General features: G+C 44.2%; 1 protein-coding gene across 1 annotated transcript in view; it reads right to left on the bottom strand.

The window, feature by feature from the left end:
* The window catches only part of LOC144153308 (uncharacterized), a 340,475-nt gene that overhangs the window by 6,022 nt on the left and 307,432 nt on the right, over window positions 1-27,021 (bottom strand). The window contains exons 128-137 of the mRNA XM_077684958.1: window positions 25,974-26,194; window positions 21,179-21,282; window positions 20,559-20,670; window positions 16,525-16,653; window positions 12,105-12,206; window positions 10,457-10,601; window positions 7,289-7,315; window positions 7,148-7,168; window positions 6,583-6,624; window positions 6,107-6,139 (exon numbers count right to left, since the gene is read on the bottom strand). Of these exons, the coding sequence (XP_077541084.1) occupies window positions 6,107-6,139; window positions 6,583-6,624; window positions 7,148-7,168; window positions 7,289-7,315; window positions 10,457-10,601; window positions 12,105-12,206; window positions 16,525-16,653; window positions 20,559-20,670; window positions 21,179-21,282; window positions 25,974-26,194 (936 nt within the window). The remainder of the gene's footprint in view (window positions 1-6,106; window positions 6,140-6,582; window positions 6,625-7,147; window positions 7,169-7,288; window positions 7,316-10,456; window positions 10,602-12,104; window positions 12,207-16,524; window positions 16,654-20,558; window positions 20,671-21,178; window positions 21,283-25,973; window positions 26,195-27,021) is intronic.

Below are 27,021 nucleotides of genomic sequence, written 5' to 3'. Positions count from 1 at the left end.
CGAGTGGTGACAAAAAGTTAGCGCTCTTAGGGGCATGCTACCATCTAATGACTTGCAAGGTAGACCCTGAAGTGCGGAGAAATTGACTAAAGCCCGGATCCTGATTGGAGGTGCCAGGTTTTCCGTCAAAATGTATTTCAACCGTGACTTTTCATAAATGATCGCACGTATTGGCATTGCTTTCGAGGACTGGTGCAGGGTACCCAATTTGCGTCCACTCCATGATACTTCCAAGACAACTACTGGGGCCAATGCAAGTCAACTGTAATTCCTATTCTTCCGGCATTTCACTCACTACAAGGCACCGCTTCCTCTCAAGACATCCTCAGTGCAACGCACGTTTTGCACTATTGATTCAGGTATGTCTCACATTTTGAAACTGCAGGCTTTGCGCTTGCTCTTCGTGTTCGTCAGACTATGACGTGCTGCTCCCCCAAATGGATGACAACGAAGGGTCTCACGCTGAAGTTTTTAAAGATACAAGGGCAGTGCGAGCATTTATTGCTTACTCTGCGCCTCTAGAATTTTCCACTGGATCATATTTTAATTATGACGAAACACAACCGGTTGCTAGGGTACTAGAACCAAACTGCTGCGTTTTGTTTCCAGCTTCCATTGCCGACACCTGTTTGCTGCTGCCGCTACATACGCGGAACAATGGTTGTGGGTGTAGATAAAGTCTAAATTTGGACGATCTTGGTGGAGAGGGAAGGACACGCACTTTATATATACAGTCGAACACGGATATATCGACACGGGTATATCGAATTATTGTCTATATCGAACTCATAAATTATCCCCTTGAAAATTCTGTGTGAAAGTATAGGAATTCGTACGTTTATATCGAACCGTATTTTTCCCGACATTGGGTATATCGAACGCCGCGCGAGTGGGAAGGTGCTCTTCGGCGGTCGTTCACCCTCGATTGAGGTTGAGGAGGATGTGGAGGAATGCGCGGGCATGGCGAAGACTGGCTCGCGGAACTAATCCCGCCTACGGAACGAATTTGCGCTTGCCCAGTCGGGCCCCCCTACCGGCCGCCGTTAGCGGACGGAGCCCGGTATGCTAAATCTCTCTAGGCACAGAAGCCCGAACGCCCGGAAAATGTGACAGTGCGAGGTTGGGATGCCCCGACTGCGCACGTCCTTTTCTTTTCTTCTTTTTCTTTTTTTGCGGCTGCGTACGTTCCCCGGCTTGCCGAAAAAGAGTTTTTTTTTCTCTCTCTCTCTCTCTCTGGGTCTGTCTTCCCCCGATGTCGTCTCGGGAAAGCGAAGAGGGAACGAATTTAATTTCATTTCCAGGACGAAGAAGCAGGCCAATATCAGCGATTTTTTTTTTCGCGGAAATAAAGCGTCCTGTTGCGTCGTGAGTGCGGAATTTGTTGTCATTCTTAAATGCGACGATGGGTAAGTGATCGTCCGCCATAGGTGAGGTCTCAGAGCCCATATTTTTTTATATAGAATTTTTCATATATCGAACTATTTCGCGATCCCCTTGGAGTTCGATATATCCGTGTTCGACTGTAGTGCAGCCCAATAGCCTTTTAGTAATTTGTAAAGCAGTCTTTCAACTTCCGACGCTCAATGGCCTCTTCGCTACGGTGCCCGGCCTAATAATGTCGTTGCGCCTGCGTAACGTCAGTGTTCAACAGGCTGCACCACAGTTGATATGCGGACAATACCAGTGACTGGACCCTTGTGAAAGGCCACGCTAGAAAGCATCATCTCGTCGACTCCTATGTACATCAGAGCAGCAGTTAACTCCGACTGCACTCCAATTTCCAGATTTTTTCGGAAGCGTCTGTACATCTGATTTTTCTTCCTCAGGTTGTACAAACAATGTAACGTTTTGTCAGCCCGACATTTTCGAAAATACCACTGGGGTATCTTCGAAGATGTCGACTCAAGCTCACTATTCGATGGCGTTGTCAGTGTAAATGCCAAATGTATATTACGCCGGTGCATGCTGCCCGTAGGTGGTATGAGAAGCACAAAGCAACTTTAATATCGAGGAACGACCACTTCCAGGAGTTGCACAGTTGCAGGTTATCTTTTAGGCGCAGTCTGCTTAGGCCTAGTGAGCGTGTTTGCTGTAGCCGCGTATAGAAAAGCCGAAAATGACTGCCGCCATAATTACACACGGCGTGACATCTTTTTTGCAACGCTGATATTGGCATGTCCACATAAACATGTGTACCTTACGCTTGACATCAAGGCGCCAGTGTTCTGGAGAATGGACTGGCCACAGTGTATTTACGAAGAAGGTTGCTACCGTGCGGGCACTGCAGAAGCATGATCGAATGCCGTTTAGAGATCTAAGCAATTCTGCAATTTTATGCGTAGCATTCTTTGCAGAGTAACCCCTTCCCCCAGCCAGGGTCGTGTGACGCCCTGCATTTCCGCAATAATGCAGATTTCATGGGAGTAGAACGTTTAATTGATGTAATAGTGTAAATGGAAATAATTGGTGGAACCGAATTTTGAAACACCAAGAACCGAGAAAAACGTTTAAAAAGCGACAATGGCTAACCCTGTAACGGTCTGCATTTCCAGAAAATACAGATTTCACTGAAGTTACACCTGTAATCGTTATAATGCGTAAATGGAGATCATTGGTCGGACAAAATTTTAAAAACCAAAAGATACGAAAAATATTAAAAATAGCAAAAACGGTGAACCGTGTCACGCCCTGCATTTCCAGAAAAATGCTGATTTCGCGGAATCTCCACATTTGTTCGTTATAATACCAAAAGCATGATGGCCTGCCGGACATATAGGTGTGCGGGAACTCCAGCAACCCGCCAAACTTCAAGCCCGCACCCTCAAGGAAAAGGGAGATGGTCCGGGAGACATTTAACTCTCTACGGGTAACATTAATAAATTGTGCCCGAGCCGGGACCTTGGGCCTGCTGAAGTGAGCCTACCTCGCCGCTCCAGAGCCTAGGTAACCTAGCAAAATTGCTGTCTCCCATCACCTGCTCCTAGCCCAATTGTCGCAACTGTAAGGGCTATCAGAGGTAGGCTTTCCTGGCCAGGGCCTATAAAATTAAGCACGAAATGCAAAATGGAAACGCAAAATGCACGAAGTGCAAATGCAGAATAAGTTCCTGAAGCACCACTAAACCCTGACCCACAAAGCAGTAAAAACCAGGAAGAGTACCGAAGTAGACTGTCGGAATCAAAATGCGCAACCTCGGCGAATCTAATTACTATACCTGAAATATACAGTTGACCCCTTTTATTAGGAAGTCCACGGGAGGCGCAGAAACGCCCAAGTCAACTTGCAACTATACAAAAAACGCAAGAACGGCATCGTTATTAGTCTGCAACACGTCTCCCCTTTTGATTTTGCTCAGCATCAGGACTGTCGTCGCCAACTCGAGCGCACGACACGAGTTGCCGTAAGCTGGGAATTATAGCGAAAATCAAAGCCTGAAGAATCCACTACTCCAATCGCGCACACGGCGCTGTGCGCAGCAAAGAAGGTTGAGGACCTAAAAGGAGAAGGATGCGTACGGTGGCGTGTGTGTGAACTAAACTGCTGCTTTATTGAGTACGCACTGCCTCAGTTGCAATGGCACCGACTTAGCGCACAGCCCGCGGTGTTTTGGCGCTTAAAATTTTAATCTTATCGAGAAGAAATGGTCGCTTCGAAGCTTCTTATTCGAAAATAACCTCCGAAAAACCGACATTGGCTTTTAAGTTCCAATTATCGAGTGATTTCTTCTGTTGAATTGCATGTAAAATTTCCGGCCCCAGAACATTTCAAGATAACCGAAAGGTTCTCGTAAGTGACTTCCAATTATCGAGAATTGACGGTATTACTGATGGCGCCATATATCTACTACAGCGACGTTGAATTGCGAGTCCCGAGGTAGTGTTCTGGTGTCTTAGCGATTTTTAAAGGCGCCGTTCAAGTTCCCCCGCTGCCAAGAAACCCCAATTGCGCCGATAGGCTAATAGGTAGGTACCACACGCGCATGTCCGCTCTGCGGTTCAGGATGTAAATATTTTTCCAGGACCAAAACGCACAAGGGCTCAAAAAATGCGAGTAGTTTTCTATTTCAGAAACACGACGCGCGAAACTGTGCGGATAAGACTACAACATAACCGAATTTGAACTGCCTGATCTTTTTGGTTGGTTTTTTCTCACAAGGTAATGACATAGAGCAGTGTTCACTGCTACCTTTGAGAACGGATTCTATACCTTCTGCCTCATGTGTTGTCTTTTGCATTGACTCTTGAGGAAACCAATGCTTTATAATAAAACCGAACCAGATTCTGCGGTCATATCAGTAATACGGTGATTGATTCTAGGGTTTAACGCGCCGACACAACGCAGGCGATGAGGCTCGCCGTAATGGAGGGCTCCGGATTAATTTTGACCTCCTGGGGATCTTTAACGTGTGGCGAAATCTCGTACACACGAGCGTTTTTGCTTTTCGCCTCCACCAGAAAAGCGGCCGCCGCGGCCGGGAATCGAACCGGCTACTTCGTGCTCAGGAGCGCAACGCCTTAGCCACTGAGCCACTGCGGCGGGTCAGTAAAATCCTGCTCCGCTGTAATGGGGGTGTGTGGACGCAACATAAATGTTTACACGCTATAAGACAGCGACAGGCTAGAAATCTTGACATCATACCTCCAAATTATGTTTTCGTCGGGAATACAGTTGTAATAAGGTCAGTAAAATAGCACTGCCTGGGATCTTGAATTGGGATCCTGGACTAATAAGTTCTGCCAGCACACCATCGGTGTGGAATTCAGGCATGTTTTATACCAGCTAAAAACTCAGCGCCCTACATGAACGAGAAGTGCACAGAGGGTGGCCAACGGCAGATACAGAATAGCAAAGCATTTAGTTCGCAAAGAAAATTAGATTAACGTACTTGTGTGGGAATGGGACCTCCATTATGGCAGAAGAAGAAACTGCATTTCAGGCAGGTATTTAGGCCCACGTGATTATTTTGAGTACACTAACTACCGTATCCTATTGGCCAGCTTGCTAAGTTCTGCGCTTACGTTATCTATGAAGAAGTGAATGCGGGCAAGTTCAGGCCTCACGTTCTTAGAACCATCGTGCATCTTCCACTAAAACATACCACTCTACAACGCGTGAGCAAGCTAAGCCGGGGCGTGGCCACTCGTGGCAGACCTGATGTCAAGCTTTCCGGCCACTCTTCGTCAATCAGTACTATAACCTTGATGTAAACAGTCATGTATTACAGCACGTCAGTCGGCGCATTACAACTGCGAGAAATTACAGATGCGTAGCTAAAAAGGTAGACTCTCCAGTGCTCCACGCTGTTGTCACAGAGGCAAAAAGTGAAATAAATTACGATGATAATGAGAGCATGGAATTGGCGATTACACACTTATGTCTGAGCGTCCAGACCCTGCTTCACTTGGTCCTCGAGTGACCATAGTTTGCGACAAAGAGGGCTGAACTGCTGGCCACCCTCAGGCGAGGGGCTCAGCCCTTCGCAGACATTTCGTGGCCACAGGTCAGCGCAAGAGTTCGGGACGGAGACCATGAGGCCCTGGGTTCCTACCTGGATGCCTCGGAACTCCTAATGGCACTCTGCGTTCTCTCCGGGTAGCCAACTGGACTGTGGCCGTGTTCTTTTTGTTTGCTTTTGGGTGTCTTGTTTGATTATTTGTAGTTCATAGTCCGGTACATATGTACATATGTACCCGCTCTCTTTTTTCTCCATTTCCTGCATTCTTGCTTTTCCCATCTCCCCCATCCCAACACCAGCAGATGTTCTGGTGTCATTCCTAAGGTGAGACAAACTGCGCCTCCTCGTGGACTTTCTTTTGCATGGTCTATACCAATAAATTCATTCATTCATTCATTCACTCATTCATTCATTGTGTTTTCATTCTCGACGCCCTTAAGAGTGCTTAAATGTCGTGGTCAATTTTCCCACAAATGAATATACACGAGCAGTGACAAGTGGTCTTGAGAATGCTTGATATGAAGAAAAATCCAGACAATGAATGCAGACACAAGAAGTAAACCAGAGAATCTATGTGGTCGTTTCTGCGATTTGGCCTGCTTTTTGTTGGCTTTTGGCTATTCTCTGAAGCTAATCAGACGGGACTCTTACCTGCTGACCTTGTGCTGGTTGCCTCGGCAGATTCTGAAAAAAAGTTTTTAAAATCAAATCAACATTTCTAGGCATATGAGCTTAAAACGGACTTTATGTTTATGGATACACATTGACATGATTCTCCTGGTGCCTCTAGTAGTTATCTCGGGATTTCCTTTGGAATATTTCCTTAAGAAAGCATATAAAGATATGTGGAATGGTTAACTTCAAATGGTTTTATGATGTTTATGAGTACGATTTAAGAAGTAATGACAACATGCAGATTGAACTATTGAACTACACTTATAGATTGATAGTAGTTGTTGTACTGGTGTATTTACTTGTCTCTTCAGATTCTGATGAGGAAAATATGAACCCATATCAAGATAGGCGGCTTCGTAAGGTTCAAATGGTTCTAGCATGTTTATTAGTAGGATTTCTGAAGTTAATAGGATGATGCAGACGAAACTTGTTATAAATCGTGAATAGCATACCAGTTGTCTTTGTGGTGGAAGATTTGCTTGTTTCTTCATATGCTGAAAAAACATAGCATTTAGTTTAGCAAGCATATCAAGACCAGCGGCTTTGTAAAGTCAATGGCTTTATGATGCTTATGAGTATGCTTTCAGAAGCTAACGGGCTGACGCAAACAGACCTACACTTATAAATCCTAGGTGTCATACCAGTTTGCGTTGTGCTCTTGGTATCTTTACCCGTTGTCTCTCCAGATCCCAGAAAAAAGAAATATATTTAAAAAGCTAATGGAGCTTTGTAGGTACGTCAGCTTAATATGGTTCCATATCATTTATGAGCAGGCTTCAAGATAAAGCAGCAGAAACCTGCCGCCGTTGTCTTGGTATATTTACTAATTGTGGCTTGAGATGCTAAGAGAAACTACTTGCTAAGAAAGCAAAATCAAAGTATGCGGGGAATGTGAGCCAGAAATGGTTTTATCCTCTTCGTGAGTAGGCTTTCATTAGTTCATGAAATCACGCAGCTCGAACTACTGCCAGCAATTACATCTCCTACCGGTGGGTGTTGTACTCTGGGCTTCTTTACCTTTTGTTGTTCGTTTAGGTCCTGAAAAGAAAACGTGTGTAGCTCAGAACACAAATCAAGATGTGTGGGCGCGTAAGAACGAAACGCTTTTATAATGTAATGACCAGAAACAAACTACTATGTATGTTATGAATCTCATACCTGTGCTAGTAGTTTTCACTTCGGGTCCTGAAAAGGTAAAAAAATTTAGAAGGCAAATCAAGATATACGGTCATGTCAGCTAAAAGTGTTCTTTAATGGGTATGAACTGGCTTATTGGCACTTGAAGGATTTCACTGCGGTTCGACGGATCTAGCAGCAACAAAATGCATGCAAATAGCCCCACCAGAGCTCTTTCAGCGAGGGAAGGCAGATAGCGTCAGGTCTTGGTCGCATGGTCTGTCTGTGTATTAGTGCCTAAAAAATGATAGGGTGAGTGATAGGCACAAAACAAAATGTTCAAACAAACAAACAGTGGCCCCAGGCGTGCGGGGGCACCGGGGAAACCACCCTCCCAGTGCGCGCGGCTCAGCAGGCGGCGGCAGCGGCAAGGCGGCGGCCCCGGCCGCGTAGTGGTGCGGGTAGCTCCTGAGACTGCTTCTAACTGCTCTTTGAAATGTCACTCAAGGCGTAATATAAGATCCCACCAAATATTTCGTGCTAAGCCTAAGCATCTCCAGCGGGGCCAGCCGGCTGTCGCGATCGCTTCGAAACTGCCAAAGTGAGAAGCGCGCCTTCCCATTGGCGCAAGTCGTCAAGCTGATAGCTCAAGCCGCAAGCGAAACACGGCGCGAAGGAGGTAGACGCTGCTGCAGCCGCCTGCCACCACGGATGTCGGCACAGGGACCCTATCATGTGCGGTTGAGTACAAAAATGAAGTAGTGCTTCTGAAGAAATGCTTCTTGCCTACGCCGATTTGAATACGATGGTGGCGTAGCAGCTAGTAAATGTGAGGCCGTCTTCCAAGTCATGCCGGGCTCGCTAGTTCACACTCCCTAGTCGGCACAATAGCTGGCGAATCGCAAGCGCCCTTCCCCTTCGTACAAATCACTTGAACTTGGCTTCCGCATGGCAAAACTCCTGACAACAATACTTCTGTTGTTGTCCTTCAACAAGCGACTGAGTTTGAAGGAGTGATGGGCTTTCGGTAGCGTACGCGCGCCACTTGGTCCATCACGACGCAATTGCAAGGCGCTGAAGTATATATCGCCGTGCCCAGTCGCGAGACGATTTCAACCGTGTCTGGCGATAGCTAGACCGGAGGGTGGGGTGGAGCATGGAACAGTATTTGGTGTGTAGATACTACTTTGCTTTAAGTGGGGCTACGTTTGTAACACCAACCGCCATTGCTGTTATGTTCTGTGCTCCATCGGGCGCCAGCGCGGCCAAGTAGCGCCATCTCGTGGAAGCCGAGGTAATACAAAGGCCGTGCTGTGGCTCATACCTGGCGGCGCACAAAGAGGGGTGCCCGTCTGCGTGCTACGTTAGTGAAGACAACACATGTATAGGTTTTCTGAAGCCGTAGAAGGAGCATTCATTAAACATAGGATGCTGGAGATGCAACGTATTGGTACACACAACTGAAGGTTTTCGCCTCATGGCAAGACTGCTGGGTGCCCTGTCTTGTAAAATCATGTCTTCAGTCTGCAAGGCCACACGACCAGGAGCATTGCAAGGCAAGGCAACGATATTCAGTCCCAATTTGAAGGCTCTCAACTAACGACACGGATCCTAAAAGTGCCGTGACCACACAAAAAGATGCATTAAGCTTCACGACCTTTGCTGTATGACGCTGCAGGCGGAAGAATTAAAAGTACGTGAGTGGTCATTCCCTACGTGCCCAGTGCTGCTGTACAGAGCACTGCGGAAAATTCCATCTTCCTCAACTGTCTTAATTATAGGCTCAGCGGCTGTATGGGCCAGTGCACAGTGCGATAGCTGCATAGAATGTACCAGTGACTCTATCAATAATAATGACTTTATTTCCGTGTAAACGACTCTAATCTGAATTTCGCCGCCCATTGTACCCGAGAATAAAACAGCCATGTACGTGTACCGATATGGATGCTCACCGTGAACCTCTGCGAGTTGAACAGCGCAAATTATGATGGGCGAGGCGAACGTTCCTTCAATACGACAAGCTTGCGAAACTGGCAAAACTGAAATACGTAAGGCACAGCGTGGCCAGGATAAAAGAAGGTGTTCTCCCATTGCACGAAAGTTACCCCTCAGATGAACACATGTCTATTGCTTGCGAAAGATCATTATACGTAGTTACTTTTTCTGATTCGTGCGCGGTAAAAAGTCAATGAGACTGACGTAGGCTACAAGTCATAGAATACTAATAGTGGGTTCACGTGCTAAAAATGATGGATGTAAGGCTGTTTCGTTAGAGTTATTTTCAGGAACTATGTCCTTTCTTTGCGTTGCAAGCAGAGCATTCAACTAAAACACGCAGAAAGCATACCTGTTGTTCGCACTTCATGCACTGGGGTGGTAATGCTTCATTTAAATGGCATGTCTTTGGCACCTATCTGACCTTGTCTCATTTTAATATATTTCGTGGTAGTCATTTTTTCTAGCCTTCGCTCTTTTGTTTGACGCTGGTGGTTTTAGTGCAAAAGAATCAATGACCCATGGGCGAGAAACCGGGCGTTGACGTTGGCCTCATCATCCGTTCCAGCGAAATGGGTCATTGGCCACTTGTCTTCAAAGTGTTCTATAACGCAAGCTGATTCCTTTCATGCGCTTAAACTCGGCCGTAGCAAAACATAGCCGTAAGCGCCCCTACTCCCCATACGAAGTAAAGGAGTGGAACATAGGAACGAAGTGAGGGAACCGAAAGGTACCGCAATGTACCGTCGTCAACTCCCACAAACGGCGGTAAGAAACAGCAACGGCGCAACACGTACGAGACAGATGGAAGCCAGTCAAAGACTAGGGCGGAAGTGTATATCGAAGCAAATAGTCTGAAGCGGCCAGAAGATGAAGCAAATTGAACGCCTAGGGCATTATCCGAAACAGTATTCGAAAATAAGTACAGCCGAAAAATAGGGTACATAAAGTGGCTAGTAATTGCGTGTAAAGGTCTTAAATGGCGGCCACAATAAAGAATGAAGATATGTTTGCTCTGATGTGAAGGGCACCACGGGACTGACCAAAAAAATCCTTCCACTGTATGAGCCTCTCGGGGATGGTAGCCTGAGATAAGGAAAACGGGGACATGAGATTATTTTAAAAACTTTCGAATAAGCTATCTGAATCTGCGTACAAGTGCTGTCATAGAGATATAAGACCACATGCGTCATTAAACGATTGAGCTTTTCGTACCTGGTTTTACTTCGAGTGCCTTCTGGATGGCCGATAGCCTCGGAAAAGGGTTGCTTCCAAATGAACAATTGCCCCTCACATCGTCCATGTCGAGGTTGAAGGCAGCTGCGCACAGGGTTCTCACGTTGCCAGACAGATGAGATACCTGAATGATACAACAGTCCCAACGTCAGGTGACGGCGAACCCGTGACTGCAAGTGTTACATCAAATTACACCAAGCTTTCGTCCTGGAGCGGAGTAACCACGCACCATTACGCAGAAAGACCTCAATTTTAGAACGGATGAATTACTACAGCGTGTAATTTTAAGCTGAGAGTACTCAAAGCTTTCAGCGTAAAGTTAAACATTACACTAGTTGATCCGTTTTAAAATTTAGGTATTTCTCCGTAATGGTGCGTGGTTACTCGAGCCACCATACGAAAAAGCACCATTGTCCTGTCAAGAAAATGGCGAGGAACACATATGTGATGAACTAGTTTTAAAATTCGGATCTGCGCAGTTGCAGTCCAGTACTGGACCAACTAAGCAACCTCCACACGTTGCCACCGTAGAGCAAAATTGTTTTCTTGGCACAGTCGCGCTCGTGGGATTGGCCAGGAATCTGGAGCTTTGAGGGGCAATGTGCCCGCTACACTACAAATTTTAAATGTAAAAGTTTTAGCATAATGCGTGCCGCATTAGACGTGAAAGTGATGGCAAGTAAGCAGAACAGGAGTACACCAGCCGCGTCTAACCCCTATTCTAGGGAAGCTTGGGCATGTTCCAATCAGCTTGCTGTGGTATTTTGCTCCTAAAATGAACACAGAGACGCCCACGTAGTGTATCAGAAAAAAAGGCTATTGATAATTCGTGCCAAACGACAAACAAGCAAAAACAAATAAAGTGGTAGAACTGCGATGTTGGAGCAAAGAACGGGTACAGTCGAACCTTGTTATAACTAAGAAGTATCGGGGCAGTAAATTAGTTCGCTATATCCGATATTCGTTGCAATCTGGCTCCCGCAACACACCTAGATAAAAAACGCATTGTCCTTGCCTTCGAACCCACAATAAACGACGTAGTCCTTATCTGTCTCTTTGTGGCATTTCAAACTAAACAGACCGGAGCGTGAGAATGTGAAATTACAACGGAACAAAGTTCGTTGGGCAAAAAACAGGCCGGCCTTTTTATTTACTTGAAGGAGGATGTGGCCTTCGCTTGGTGGCTTTTCACAGTCCGAGCGGAATTAGGTTTTTCACAGTGTACACGCAGTAAAGGGCCTTAAACTACTAAAAAAACGGTTGTTTGTCTCAGTTTTTTAAATTTTATTTTCATTCTGCTAGCTGTCGCTTTGAGCCTCGTGGGAACCAAATGTTGCTTTGTTATAGCCGATATCACTTGGATTTCGAGGTTCCGGTTTCGCTATAAAAATAGGTATCGCTGAAATGAAGCGTAACCAAACAAACTTCGTATTTAGAGCGCTATATTCGTTCCATAAAAAACGCACAATATTCCAGTGAGTTACATATGCTTCTTTGCCGCCTTAGTATGCTACCAGCACGTGTACGCAGCCACAAGGCCTTTTGGTACATACATATCCCATACAACTAAGCCAGGGTCAGTGATTTTAGCTCAGCGGAATAAAACTACGTCTTAGAGAGAACGTACCCGTTCTTCAATGGTGACCTCGTCTTCAAACACGTACACCTTGCCACCCTTAGAGTGTTTCCCAGTCTTGTCCGCGTCGTTCATGAGCTTCATTTCACAAACCTGTTCACATAAAAAGGATACAGCATCCACAACCGAAAGGTACGAGAAAAACAGACCAAGTAAACAGTGATATGGTAAAAAAACAATGAAGTTTTGTTAACGAGTCCTCACACTACTCTTTAAAACAGTATCCGAAAAGAAGTGCAGTGAAATCTCGTGGATACTTTATTCACGGCTACCGGAAAATAAATCGTATGCGAAAATCGAATTGTATTATCCAAAGAGGTTAGAGAAGGAGGAAAATATGCATACCCCGTCAGCAACTAACTTCTATTGAGCAACATTGCAGTACCTGTCAATTTGTGGTGCATTTGGCTGCTTTGAACGTAAAGAAGATTTCGGTATTTTTTATTTGGCGGACACTATACTCTGCATCAATCCGTGTCACACCTGAAGTCACTAAGCCAGTCGCTAAATGCTTGGGTACTTTAAATGTCGAAGGAAAGCGCGATGGCCTCCTTTTTGGGTAGGACGTAACTGTTGATGTTCACTCCTGTCACTCCAACTTGGCTGAACCATGGAAGCAGGATGTTTTCAATTTCCTCATACATCGTACCTGGCGTTTGTTTCATAGGGGGACAGAAAACTTGCAGCTTCTATTGTAAGTCCTCGTGCTGACCCACAATAGTGAGTGTTGACACTGGCAAACCCACCTCGCGTGCAGTGTCCCCGCGCTCACTTTTCGGGTTCTTTTCGAATTTGCGTAAAGGTTACAGTTTTTCTTTTAAACTGCGCGCCCTGCTTGTCTTCGACATCGTCGCAAGCCTGGCACCGCGCACAGCAACATGGCAGCCAGAGAAGAACAAAAAAAATGGCGTCAAAACCACAGCAGCACAACCAAACACAGCAAAAAGGCATGAAAAGAACAAAGGACAGCGCGGAAAGCACGCAGCATGGCGAGAAGTAGGGACGGGAAGTAGCGCCTGCCGAGAGCACCGCGTCCTTTTATCCTTGATTATGATACATTTCGCTGGATGGCGCGGTGCATCTATTGCAAATCCTCGTTGGTCGAAGCGGCCGCGCCTACAAGCGATGTTTTGTCTTTTCTAGAACTATCCATCGAGATTTATTTTCGGGTCGTATTATCCATTGTTCAGCAAGAATGTGATCGTAATAAACGCACGAAAATTTCTTTTTTTCTAAGGGTCACTGACCGGGAATGAAGAGACAAACGTATTGACCGAAAAACGTATTCTGCAGAATCGTATTAACAAGATTACACTGTAAAAATGTAAGGTTGGCTTATGCAAAGAGCTTTACTCATGTACAAGTTTACAACGGCAAGGTCTCATGCAGCAATCACTGCGCGGAAGCACCGAAACCGGAATGCAAGGCACGCGCGCGTTTTGAAACGAGATCGCACTTAATGGGTATCATCAGGTTGTTTGCACACCTACTTTTTTGTCGTCGCTGCAGAAATTCCTAAGCAGATTAAGTGCAAAAAATCACGATAAGGACTCGTGTCACGTTCAAAATACTCGCTGTAGGGAACTTCTTGCCCCGCGCGGAGTAACACCCGGATGCGGTGATAAAGCAAGGGAAACCTCCATTGTCGTTAAGTTGTCCCCGAGTATAGTTTAAGCTGCCATGAAACTGATCTAGGGCTCACTGCTTCATAATTGCTAGTGAAATGGTAACCATTCGCGCTGTCACCGCAGTATGTGTTTGGCAGGAAAGCTGTTTTCCTAACGGTCTCGCCGCTCATCACAGATTAAGTAGCATTACACGATTATCAAACCGCCACCATTCGCTAGGATCACTGCAATGTGCATTTCGTGATGCTCTTCCGATATTTTACTTACTATGTTCAGCCTTAGAGAACTGCAAGTGAAACCTGTGCAATGTAAGTGCTTCATTGATAGTATTTCCATGCTCTGGCTGCTTCGGTGGCTAATAGGATCACTCTAGACGTGATATTCCCTATCTTTCGAAGTGAAAGATTCCACTAGCGTAAAAAAATGTGTGCACTGTGGCACAATCATGAAGTAGCGGCACCGTGCCTACTGTTGAATGGTATGCGGAAGCTTAACTAAAGAGCTGAGCAAAACGAATGTAGTGAATTTTCTTTAATTTTTGTGGTCGTGTTTCTCTAGTTTGTGGCAATGCACTTTACTCTCGTTGCAGGTATGTCTTTACAGACACCTGCCGACGTGTTTAAAAAGGCTTGATACCAAATGAGCGTTTTTCCCTACCATCGCCAGAAATTGAAACTAGAAGCTAACCCTCCCATGCTTAAGAGTTTTTGCGATATACCGGCTAAACTCACATTTTAGCGTAAGTAGCCCTTGAGCCGATATGTAATCTTGGCGCAGGTTCCAGTAAAATATCTTCATAACAGCCATTGGAAACAATGCAATGAATAGAACAACTTTTCACTGAAACAACTATACTTCAGTTGTTTCAGTATGTATTTTTAAGTGGGTAAATTCACCAAGCAAGGTAAAAAAATGCAACACAAAACTTAGACGTTCTTGCCCTACTCACAAAGAAACGTATAAGTGAGTGTGAGCAGTGTAAAATAGCATTCGGATATGCGAACTAATACTAACGTGTGAGAAGGCAATTTCTGAAAGTGCCGCGGCGGCCGCTTTTCTGATGGAGGCGAAAAGCAAAAACGCCCGTGTGTACGAGATTTCGGCGCACGTTAACCATCCTTAGGTGGTCAGAATTAATCCGGAGCCCTCCACTACTGCGCGCCTCATCGCCTGCGTTGCGTCGGCGCGTTAAACCCTACAATCAATCAATTTCTGAAAGTGTACCCCATTCTTTACAAGGAACTTCCTCCATTGAGGGAGGCTGCTGGACCACGGTTTGCTTGGGCTGTCGTAATGGCCGTAGCAAGCCTGCCATTACCCTGTAGATCACACACCACTTTTCCCTCTGCGTTTAACACCTACTTCTTTCGCCCAGACACTAAAAATATTTAAAAGCATAGTCGAACAGATGAGTCAAAATTCACCTTACGCAATACGCTACTCTGGAGGACCGGTAGGTCTGTCAAGCTTTAGGTGGATGAAATACCCAAACGTAATTTAAGGTCAGCCGTAAAAATAAGCCTGATCGAACAGCTGCTTATAAATTCATTCGATCGTCTTAAAATGTAGTTTTATGGTACACACTAAGTTTTTCTAACAGTGGAATAATGGTGTTAGGAAGTTATTCGATCGTCTTAAAGTGTAGCTTTATGGTACACACTAAACTTTTCTAACCGGGGAATAAGGGTGTTAGGAAGTCATTACGCGCCTTTTCCAAGGTTCTATCACTCTAATTCGTAGTTTGCATCGCTTTTGTGTAACAATAAGGGTATTTGCCAACTGCAACACCCTTGATTTTCTGTAGATTGTGTGAAATGGGTGTTCAGTAGCGAAAGCAGCGGAACTGGAGGCTGCAGGGGCTTCTTCCAGTTTTGTTTTGTCAGGCTTTGCGATGCTCTTGCTATGCTAGGCTAAGCGCTGAGGGCTGAGTCCAAGTTTAGCCGGACTTCACAATGCCATTCTGGTCGGTTCCCCACATTGACAGTGGACCCCAGGTAAAAGCAAGTTCGCTCTCAACCCCCAGTGACGCTGCTTTTACAGTCTCGCACCACTAGCGCAAGCTGCGCCAATTTTCTAGCGCCTATTTGCGCATGCGCATATGGTCCTTGTGCTCACACTCGAACAGGCCCGACAGCCGGCTTTATTGTTATATTACCCTGTCCGCGGGGGGGCACCGCTCACAGGCGCGAAGTTTTTTTCTTGGTATATGATCGCCCGCGCCACCAGACCACGCTGAAGCATATACAGCTCCGCTGGTAATACACTATGGCAATTTGTATTGCCTTATATATTGTGAGTTACAAAATATCCCTCCGCTCGTGAAAAATATTTGAGTCCACCCCCTAGAAAGACCTCCAAATTTGGAGGTCTTTTAGATTCTCAGGTTCTCAAACCTTGATGTGTAGCTTTACAGCCTTGTGGAAAAAGGGGGTTGAAATAATGAGCATCTTCTTGTAGGTTGTTGAAAGGTCCTGGAATAGGTGTTTCATGTTTAATAAAATTTCATAGCTTGTTCAACATACTAACTACGCCACGTTTTCACTTTGTCTTACGATCAAACAAGTTGTTGCGAATCAGCACGCTCACTTGTATATGCTGACATTAACATACATAATTCCGAAATTAGCGCTAAAATATTTCATTTTTGTTGCAAGCCCGCCGACTTTATCACAGGACTTTCCTCTGCTGCCTTTAATTCAAAGATTAATGCGTATGTAAGCAAACTACCGACCCGAAAATTCGCAAGCGCATCACAAGATTTGAGTTCTCGCGAGGGACATTACCTTTGTGTAGTCAGCCCATTCCTCCTTACTGCAGGTACCATCTTCCCTCGCGCCATTAAACATCCGAACTTGCAGGCTGAATGAAAGGCAGGGTGTCGTTATCCCACGAGAGCCCTCCGCTACGTCTTTCTGAAATGGCAAGCGTTCAGTATTTATTTGCTTCTCACCTCAATGTGCCGTCATTGCATACTTTATTTTTTTCCTTTTGGCACAACGAAGTTATTCTTAAATAAACGTTCTTTAAAGCGTATCAGTGGGTCGATAAGCATTATTTTTAAGACAACACAAAGCTTCAACGCACGCTGTTTATTTATCTACTGTCACTCACAGAAGTTTGTTTATCTCCGTTCCCAAATGACGTGCTCTGTCTTTCACAGTCATCATCTAGACACGTCCAAATTTTGCTTTCTGGCAGCACATGTTGGTGCTGTATGAGAGCTCTGAACCGAATACGAGACGTGATTAAAAAGAATGGAGAAACAAATGGGTGGCAACTGTTTCATTTAGGCAAAAATGTGCCCCCAATTTCAACTCCACCTCAGCCGCGTCCCCCACCGAAAATTTACCAACACTCTTGCACTTCTCGGAGTATTATCAGAAAAGGCCTAAAATGGGGAGCAGAGAAGGAACCACAACTTCTCTCCCCCGCAATTTCTGCAATTTCTCCTCCTTCCGGAGACCTCATCTTGCGCATAGGTGAGTCTCAACGAAGAAAGTGGGCGCAGGCCACGCCAAATTTCATGTTCTCGCGCCTACTGCTGCCGGTGCGAACTCGCAATAACACTAACGTGAAAGACAAAAAAAAACCGACTTTAGCGCATACTTGAGGACATCTTGCGAGCGCAGCTCCTCGCTTGTATACTGTATGATCTAAGCAGTACTGCAAAATGAGCATGTCTCGTCAAATTTTAAGCTTCGGCTAACATGAAAACAATGTGTCATGAATTGAAGTTAGTAGAACTCGCTGTATGGGTAGGTCTCCAACATAAAAAAAAAACATAAAACGTCATCACTGCCCAACTGGGCTTAAGAAGCATGCAGTACACAAATGGGCATGTACCAAAGTCGTTTATATTCACCGAATTGCCAAAGAGCCTCCAGAAACGCCGAAAAACGTTCTTGTTCATAACATTCAATATTTACTTAGCTAAAGCAATGTCAAATGCAGCCCGCATCTGTTCAGACTCTCTATATGCGGCCTGCCGTGGATTTTTGTTCATAACGACTACTACGCTGCCACTTTACGTTGGCGGTGGTGCCCAGACCTTGCTGTATCCAAAAATATTTTTGATACACAGTCGAAATCTCTGGCAGGATGGCAGCTTGAAGTAATATAGGAGCTATGTACGTGCCATCAGCCAGTAGGGGCGTCCGCGTCGTTTGTAGTGGCCACCATTTCTTTAACTAGAGCAGCGAGGCGAACGCGTCGTCTTCACCTTTCCGCGTAATCTCGTATTTATCTTTCATTCACCAGTATGTTAAGGCAACGTAATTTACTCTTGCGGTGAGCCCGTTATTTAAGATGCGCCTCATCGGGCCTGCACACGATCTGAAAGAACCGGAATAGTTGCAATATGTGAAAAAAGTATGTGCCCTCAAGGACAAATGAAATACCAACGCAAAAAAATTTGAACCTGAATGCGCAAAATTAAAAATTGCTGTTCGTAAAGGTAAAATTTTGGTGCGCTATTATTTTGCATATTTTGAAACACAGTTTTCCCAAATTTCACACTCCAACGAAGCCGTGCTTGAATTTGACGTGCATCGTGCTATTCGTGTTCTGACATGGTGCTATTTGTGTGTTCTGGTTTATGTTTTCGTGTTCGCCTTCAGTTTCTCCATGGCTGTACATGATGCTCTGGAGTTTTCGCCCAAGTCGACGTTTAATGTAATGACGCGCTACCCAATGTCAGCCTGCTTCGTCGCGTCTGCCTGCAGACATCAAAGACGGCATTGTTCGCGGGACAAGCTTTGTGACCTGGAAAAAATACAGGCCTACAAATATATGGAAGCCCATTGCCTAAACACCAGCTGGGTACAGGAGACCCATCTCGCCCTGTCGGTAGGGTAAGTGAATGGGTGTGATTGCAGTTGGTAATCAGAGACTAAACTACCTAGCTAGGTCGGGTGACCATGAGTGACTGGATCATATATTTAACCTTGTAGCTTCGTGATACGAATGGGAAAAGTTCGATTACCATCCTGAGTATTTTCACGGATCATGCGGTCCTTCAGAATGCAAAACTCGGTGATTTGTTTTTCTCGCTTAGCTTAGCTAAGCTGGGTTTACGTCGATGCACCGTAATGTGCGTCCAACAGAAGGACTGCTACCGGCACTTGTAGACTTCCATACATATTCAACTTTTCAGTTCAAATTGCGTCCATCCTACATTCAGGCACCACGCGTCATCTCGCGCATTTAAATTTTAGGTGTCTATTACGTACAGGTTTTGAGCAACAAACGTTTCTCGGCAGCAGTGAATCGGTGTTGCGTGCGCTCCGAGCATTGGTGGCTGTTGTACGGTAGGGTGGGAACCAGCAAGCTTTATGAATCCGAGCTTCGGGCATTCAAACGAAAAATATACAACCAGTGCATACTTGCGTTGACGACATACGGAGCTGAAACCTGGCACCTTACTAAACAACCAGATGACAAACGTAGGTCGGCTCAACCGGTCATGCAATGAATAATGTTAGGAATGACACTCGGACAGAAAACGAGCTACCTGGATGAGAGAACAAACTAGATTAGAAGATGTCATGGCTCAGATAAAGAAAAAGAAATGGACTTGGGCTGGCCATGTAGTGAGCCGAACCGACAACCGGTGGACAATTATGGTAACAGACTGGATACCCAAAGATGCGTCTAGAAGTAGGGGAAGGTCATTAACCTGACGGAATGATGAAATAGAAATTAGGGGGAAAGCTGTTGACTCAAGAAACGCAAGACAGGAGCGGTTGGAGGCCACGAGAGAGGCCTTCGTCCAGCAGTGGACCTGAGTAGGCTGCTGATGAATAGCTGAACAGTGCACATAGCATTTTTCATGAGACTGCTTTGATCACTGAGCAGTTCCGCCATTTGCAATCCTTCAGCAAGTGGAATCGGTGCTACTGGTGAAATAAAACAAGCATTGTATACATAAAATTTTACCTGAAATAAAGTGCTTTTGCTTACAGCAAATAAGCCACCCGCCGACTGATCCGGCTCGTCAGGCGAGGCTACTCCATTAGTCTTAGCGCTGTTAGCTCCTGTGTCTTTTGTGATGACATTTACTGTTGGTACATACGCAAACGTTTCCTTACAATTTAGGCAGCGCAGAACACGATCTCGCTGATAAAGCTAGCTTTAAAAAGAATCTGGCAATGCAAACCGATCTCATACACACACATCGCGGTTCTGCGCAATTAAATTAACGGTTCCACGACTGAAATAATAATGACAAAGAACTACGAGAAAAACTAGCCATGTTATGGTTGCGACGAGGTGGATGGAAGCGTGTTACACAAATTATGACACCATAGGCACCAGCCATAGACGCCGCTAGTAATTCAAATCCACGAATGGCGAAGGAGCCCTGCCGACGCGTGCGCCAGCCGGGGGGTCCGGGCTTAATGAATACTTCCAATATTTTATCTAAAGAGCGAAGGGCCTTATTACGTGAGATACCATACTTTATTTTAAAATATAAAATCCTAAAATAACATATATGATCTCACGTAAGAGCAAAGGGCTCTTTAGGTGAGATCATGGTGGTGGAAAAAAGGACGCAGTGACTATGTTATGGTACAGAATTACGGCACTGTCCCCTCCCACATTTATTTGGTGTCCTGGACATAAATGATGGGAGCGTCTATAAATTGCGCATTTAATTAGAGATACATCTAGACTTGCATCTTCGGTAAATCTTGGGTATCAATCTTAGAGCTGCGCGTTCAAAATAGTTTGGGGACGCTTCGGCAGGAACGAGTTTTGCTCGTCTGAAACACCTGAGGGTTTAAGCAGCTGCAGCATCGACGATTAGAAAAAGCGGTACCATTAGGATTGTGTCTTCATCGATCTGGGCCGTCAACGATTGTGGTACTTTGCATGGATGGTGGCAACAGGTCTTTCTTGAGTCCGCAAGAAAAACCATGAGCGTACATTTCCTGGAAATGGAAACGGTATACGCATGAACGACATACGAGGAATGGCAATCATAGCTATCAGTTCGCGTTAAAAAAAGCAATCCTTGAGGGACGTATTTTATATAGATATCGATGAAATATGGCAAGCCTCCCATTTGTTGGGTTTTCCCCTAATTGTCACAGAGGATACTACTATTTCTTCTTCTTTCAAAGTTATTTGTTTTTTCGAAGCAGCTTTTTATGCATATGCTGAAATGAAATAGTAGCACCATCATAGGCATACACAGAAATACCTTGCAATGTTGCGCCAGTTACAAAGCATGCAAACAACTTCATTACCTCCATCACCTTGAGGTTACGACTTCTGTTTTCCTCAGACAGGAACAATATACTTATCTTAGCCCGATAGGGAGTGGAAATATCACACATTAGAAGAAACGAGGATGTCCCATACTGGCTACGTTCTGTATAACGGTGCTTGGGACTAAAGGTTACAAGAAAACAGAAAACTTTCAGAAAGGGCACTTACCCTGCAAGTTCTTTCGCTAATTCAGCACCGCCTTCAGCTTTGTAATCTAAGCCTAACACAAGCATAAAGTCTGTATAAGGCTGAGAAATGTACTCCCATGTTGCCTGCAGAAATAAGAGAAAAGTTAAAATTATTTTAAGCGACCTTGTCACTTAAACAAAAAGGGTACTGTAAAATAAATGGACGGCATCCTTTGACAGGCTATTTAGCCAAAAAATATCAGCCGTACCAGAAATATTTGATGAGACAATTTCCAGAATAAAGCTCCCGAGTGACAATCTTTTCGTCGGTGTCTTGTTTTTCCCTACGTTGTTTTGCACCCTGCTTCTCTGTATATTAAGCAGGCAGTGAAGAGGCGTGAGAACCTCGTACCCTAGTTGAATTTAACTCCTGAAAGCCGATTATATTCTCGGCAGTTTTTTTACTGTTATTTCGGGGAGCTAGCTCCCATTGGGCTTTCAGGCGCAAAAAAGTACCAGCGAGTACTTTCTAGTAGTGCCGGTTGATGACGCCCGACCTCCACGGACGAATGTTGACCTGTTTCATGCTTCGGCCTTAACGCTGGTTAGCCTTCGAGTTAGGTTCACGAGTTAAGCCTCCCAACAAGGCAACAAAAGTCCTACGTACTCGGTGTATGCCATGTTAGGGGCTCCTGTACATGATGTTATACCTCAATACCTGACCGGAGACCTCGCAAACAAAACACGGGAGATAGGGACTGGAGAGTTGTTTGGCCTTCACTAATTTTTATTGCGAATACCATGCATCGACTAGCCTAACGGCGAGTTTTAATAAGGCCCTTGTTGCCCCTTTTGCTACTACACTTCGCCTGTGTCACCAGACAGTCAAACTGAACGATTCCGGTTCCTGTTTCTACATCAGGAATAGTGCTTTCATGCAAGAATGTGTTCCTTCGGCACCCTGTCGTGAAGTCGGCATGGTAGCAATATCGTTTGTGAAATTAACTCTGTAGCGCTTTCAACTACATTTTGGCTTTCCAACATTAAGTGCCACCTCAATACCCTTAAAATGAGGGCTTTCGTGATGCGAATTCCAACGGCTGAATTGTATGCTCAACCCGATATGCCGGCCGTACATCACAGTGTATCGCGTGAACATGGGAACCATCCGGATATTAATGATATCAGATAATAAGTTTGAACTTTGGAGTCTGTTCAGCAGACCTAAAGAATACATGATTTATGCGCTATCACTAGATAAATTTGAGCTCCAGTGAGAATAGTTCAAACGCAAAACAATAATAACCTATTAACAGGTGCTGATCTATTGAGGCAGGTCTCTGTATTAAACTCGCTCAGCCACACAATCTCATCAATTGAAAGCCTGACAGATGAAGTAGAGGGAAACTCAGGTATTGTGTTCATAAATAAATACAGCAATCAATTGTATGTTTTGGCAAAGAAACACAGTAAACACGTGCTCGGGCATGGATTTTTTTAGGTTTATGTCAGGAGTAAACGCCAATATATTTTTGTGTCAAAAATCAGAGTTATAGTTTTCAGCTGTTCTAAATGGTTGTGGATTGTTTAAAGTTCATCTTGACTAATGGTTAGAACTAATACCATTCGAACAAACCATTATGTTTCTTTAACCTGAGAGAAAAACACGCAACGTGTTTGGGCGGCTTCCGAAACACTTAGAAGGAGGGCCACCGGGAGGCATTGTCTTGCAGTAATGTGCCAGTCGTGTTTCCGAAATATTTTTTGTACCACGCCCTTTAAATTGGATGGCAGAATATAGACAACAGTGCTACCATACCTACCCCACCATACATTTGGCGCCAGAATATGCTATTTATTTATTTATTTATTTATTTATTTATTTATTTATTTATTTATTTATTTATTTATTTATTTATTTATTTATTTATTTATTTGTTTATTTATTTATTTATTTATTTATGTATTTATTTCAAAAGAACCCTAAAGGCCCTCCGGCGGAGGGTATTACATAGGGTATCCATCTTAACACAATAGTGAAACGGCAAATCAAAATATCATTAAAACAAAACACAAGAACAAAAAGAGCAAAGGAAAAGGACAGTGCATCGCGTAATAAAAGAAACATTCGCAAAGGAAGGGAAAAAAGTAGTTCTGAGAGCACCGTATCAAAATTGATACGTCACAGCACGTGTTCTAGCACGCGTAAAAAAATAAGCAATAACGAGGAAAACAAATGTACAAATGTACAAATGGGAAAAAATAAGCAATAACGAGGAAAAGAAATCTAAAAACGGGGCAGTGAAATGGCGTTAGGTCTGCACCCTCTTGTTTAGGGCATCTGAAAATTTCGACACATTTGTTTCGATGACAATGTGTGATGGCAGATTATTCCATTCTGTTGCCGTTCGAGGTATGAATGATTGAGCAAATGCGAGTGAACGACACGTGATGCGTTTCACCTCCTGTGGAAGATCACGACGCGGGAAGATGGCTAAAGGTTCACACATGAAATCATTATGAAGAGACGCATGATAGTAAAGTTTGTTAAATAGTGTTAAACGGGATACAAAACGGCGATGGGAGAAGGCTTCAAGCCCGGCGCGATTTTTTAATGCTGTTACACTGGCGTGACGTGAATAATCGGAATAAATGAAGCGCGCAGCACGGTTTTGCAGTGCTTCCAAATCAGTTATTAGGTATGTTTGATGAGGATCCCATATGGCTGAAGCGTACTCTATTTTAGGACGTATTAGTGTTGTGTATGCCAGCTTGCGTAAGTGTGCAGGAGTATGTTTGAGGTTATGTTTCAGAAAGACAAGAGAACGATTTGCAGATGCGAGAATATGGTTAATGTGATCATTCCACCTCAAGGTAGTGGTTAGGTGAACGCCAAGGTATTTGTAGGAAGAAGCCTGTTCCACATGATTGTTGTTTAAGATGTAAGATGTTGATGGGCGGAAAGCCTGATTAGTGAAATACATTAATTTTGTTTTAGCAAGGTTCAGGGGCATTAGCCAGGTGGAACACCATGTGTTTACAGCGTTTAGGTCGGACTGGAGAATGTCATAATCACAGTTAGAATGAATATTACGGTATATTACGCAGTCGTCCGCAAAAAAGTCTAATATTAGATTTAACGCCGTCTGGTAGATCATTAATATATATTAGAAAAAGTAGAGGCCCAAGTACGCTTCCCTGTGGTACACCAGATGTTACGGGGACTAGAGATGAGCTGTAATTGTTAACTGATGTGAATTGCATTCTGTTAGAAAGAAATTCTTTTATCCGTGTGATAACCGTAGGGTCAATGTTAAATTTAGTAAGCTTGTGAATGAGCCGACGATGAGGGACACGGTCAATGCATTTTTTCGCGAGGCTGCTGTTAAGGAATTACTTTAAATAATTCCTTAAGCATAAACGTTTTTAAAACGAAAGCAGTGTTATTTCGACCCAAAAACAAAACCATTGACTTGGAGCTTCGTTTAACAATTGGGGCATGTAATGTGGAGCTGGTTAAAACGGTAAAAAATCTTGGGGTTGTATTTCACGAACACATGTTCTGGAATGCTCATGTTGACGCCATCAATGCAAAACTCTCTCGTAGTGTTGTCGTGTTGTGCCGCTTGCGTTTCTTGATACCCCAAAATATAAAATACTACTATATAATTATCTTTTCTGCTCAACTTTACGGTATTGTTTTCTTGTATGGGGCACCACAACCGTTGCAAAGCTGGATAAGATCCATAGACTTCAAAAAAAGGCCGCTAGGGCAATTGAAAATGTAGCATACGATGAGCCCACAGCCCCCATTTTCCAGAAACTAAACATGATTCATATACATGACTTGTACAATTTAGTATTGCTCACGCGATACAAACTATATATCAAAAACAACGACCTATACTTAACCTAGCTCGCTGGATTAACAAACCGTCCGCGTGTCTACGATACTCGCTGCACGCACACATGGAGTATTCCCTACACACGCACCAACTACGGTCGACAAATGCCTAAATATACCCTACCGAGCACATTTAATTCCTTTCGGGCTTGAAAAACCTATTTCTTGTATAGTCCTGTCTATTATGATGATGATTACTGTTATTGCTAGAGACATTGAGAAATTTTGTTCGACTTTGCGTTACCCTGTCACTGGCTGTTTTATTGGAATGTACCTATGCCTGTTTGGTTTGGTTTAATAGATTTTATAGGCCTAAGCATGCCAGAAAATTGCTTTTAATTGCTTTTAATTGTTTTTTATCTCGAACGCATTATGTTTCTAGTTCAATGTATGTAATATGACTAAGTGTGCCAGAGAATTGCATTTTCTCCGAACTTACTTGCGGCTGTTTCCGTTGAGTACAATTATGGCTAATTGTACCATAAAACTGCGGTTGTAAAAAAGTTCCCTTTTATCTTCTTTGCAGTACTCTGCCAAATTGTATGTCTACTGTAACATGAATGTCCATTGCAACCGCTGTTTGAACTGTATAAGGGACACAGGCCCCGTCAAGCCCAAGTTGGCTTTTTGCCTGTGCCCTTAGTATATCAGCATATCCAATGTTGAAATAAACACTGACTCTGACTCTGACTCTGAAACAACGCCACCAGTAACATATCGCCACACCCCCTCTGGTAGCTCTTCACGACATTACGATTTTCGCAGACCGAATACTTCCTTTGTAAGGAAGAAATTTCTACAGCTATGCTACGTGCGTGAATCAATTTGAAAAACAATACTTAATGCTTCAGCGCCGTTTCTCCTTCAATGTAAGCACCGCATTCTAGATTTTGGGCATTCACAGATCCCTTGGCAGCCTCTAGTTACTTGCCTTTACGATTGCAGCAAACTTGCTGCGAGGAAGGGCGACTTGGACATTGAAGAAAGCCAGGCCATCTTGCCTAGTCTGTTCCATCCACTGCGTGCTTGACTTCAAGAAAGCCTTGAATTCATACTCCATATCAATGTTTACAAAACTGCTCATGTCCACCTCGCTCAGGAATGGAGTCTTCGTTTTACGTGCGAATTTCGAAGCAGCTTTGTATGCATATGCTGAAATGAAATAGTAGCACCATCACTGGCATGCACAGAAGCATTTTGCAACGTTACGGCAGTTACAAAGCATGCGAACAGCGGCGTTTCTACTTAATGGTCGATGCTGCACTGATAAACTAGGATTAACTGTACGTTCCGCAACAGGCTGAACCCTGGCCAACAAGTGCCCTGTTATTGACTACCTCGACTTGAACAATGGAACTTCCGTTTGTTGATACATGCACATTTACTCGGTTGCCAACATCGGTCTACATTCATTGCAGCACTTCCCTTTCATTGTTTTTCAATGCAATTCAAGTCACAACGTATTTTTCAAGCTGTTATCTTGTCCATTAGGGCGAAATTGGTGCCAACAGCGATAAGCCAAAAGTTTGATCTCCAATTTTTTATTTCTTAGGCTCATTTCTTCCGCCCCCAAAAAATATCCCGAGAAATGCAGATAATGGTTTACTAAAGGTTATCGTTTTTTTTTTGCTTCCCCAATGACAAACGTACACCCAGTGCCGTAACTTAAATTGTGCATTTTGTCGCAATACAAAGGCCTACAGGACGGAAACTTCATTTCCCTATTTTTAAATCATGTTTCCGTTTATCTTTTCCGCGAGTTATTATTGTCTGAACTTTGCGGGGAACGTGTATACAATGCAATTTTTTATTGTTACTTCACCAACGCCTACACCCTTCTGCAAATTTATTTGGTGTTTAGACATTGCACAAATGTCTGCTAAAGTATACATAGTGATGATGTGGCCGAAAGGCGAAGAGTTGGAAACATCCAAGAAGCAAGACGCCTGGGCAATCCCTAACAGGGCATGTCACGGAGA

The sequence above is a fragment of the Haemaphysalis longicornis genome, unplaced genomic scaffold (assembly GCF_048455015.1).
Source record: "Haemaphysalis longicornis isolate Haplotype H1 unplaced genomic scaffold, Haemaphysalis longicornis Haplotype H1 scaffold_9, whole genome shotgun sequence".
Classification (NCBI taxonomy): Eukaryota; Metazoa; Arthropoda; class Arachnida; order Ixodida; family Ixodidae; genus Haemaphysalis; species Haemaphysalis longicornis.
The sequence above is the reverse complement of the archived record's forward strand: the minus strand, read 5'-3'. Positions and strand labels throughout refer to the sequence as shown.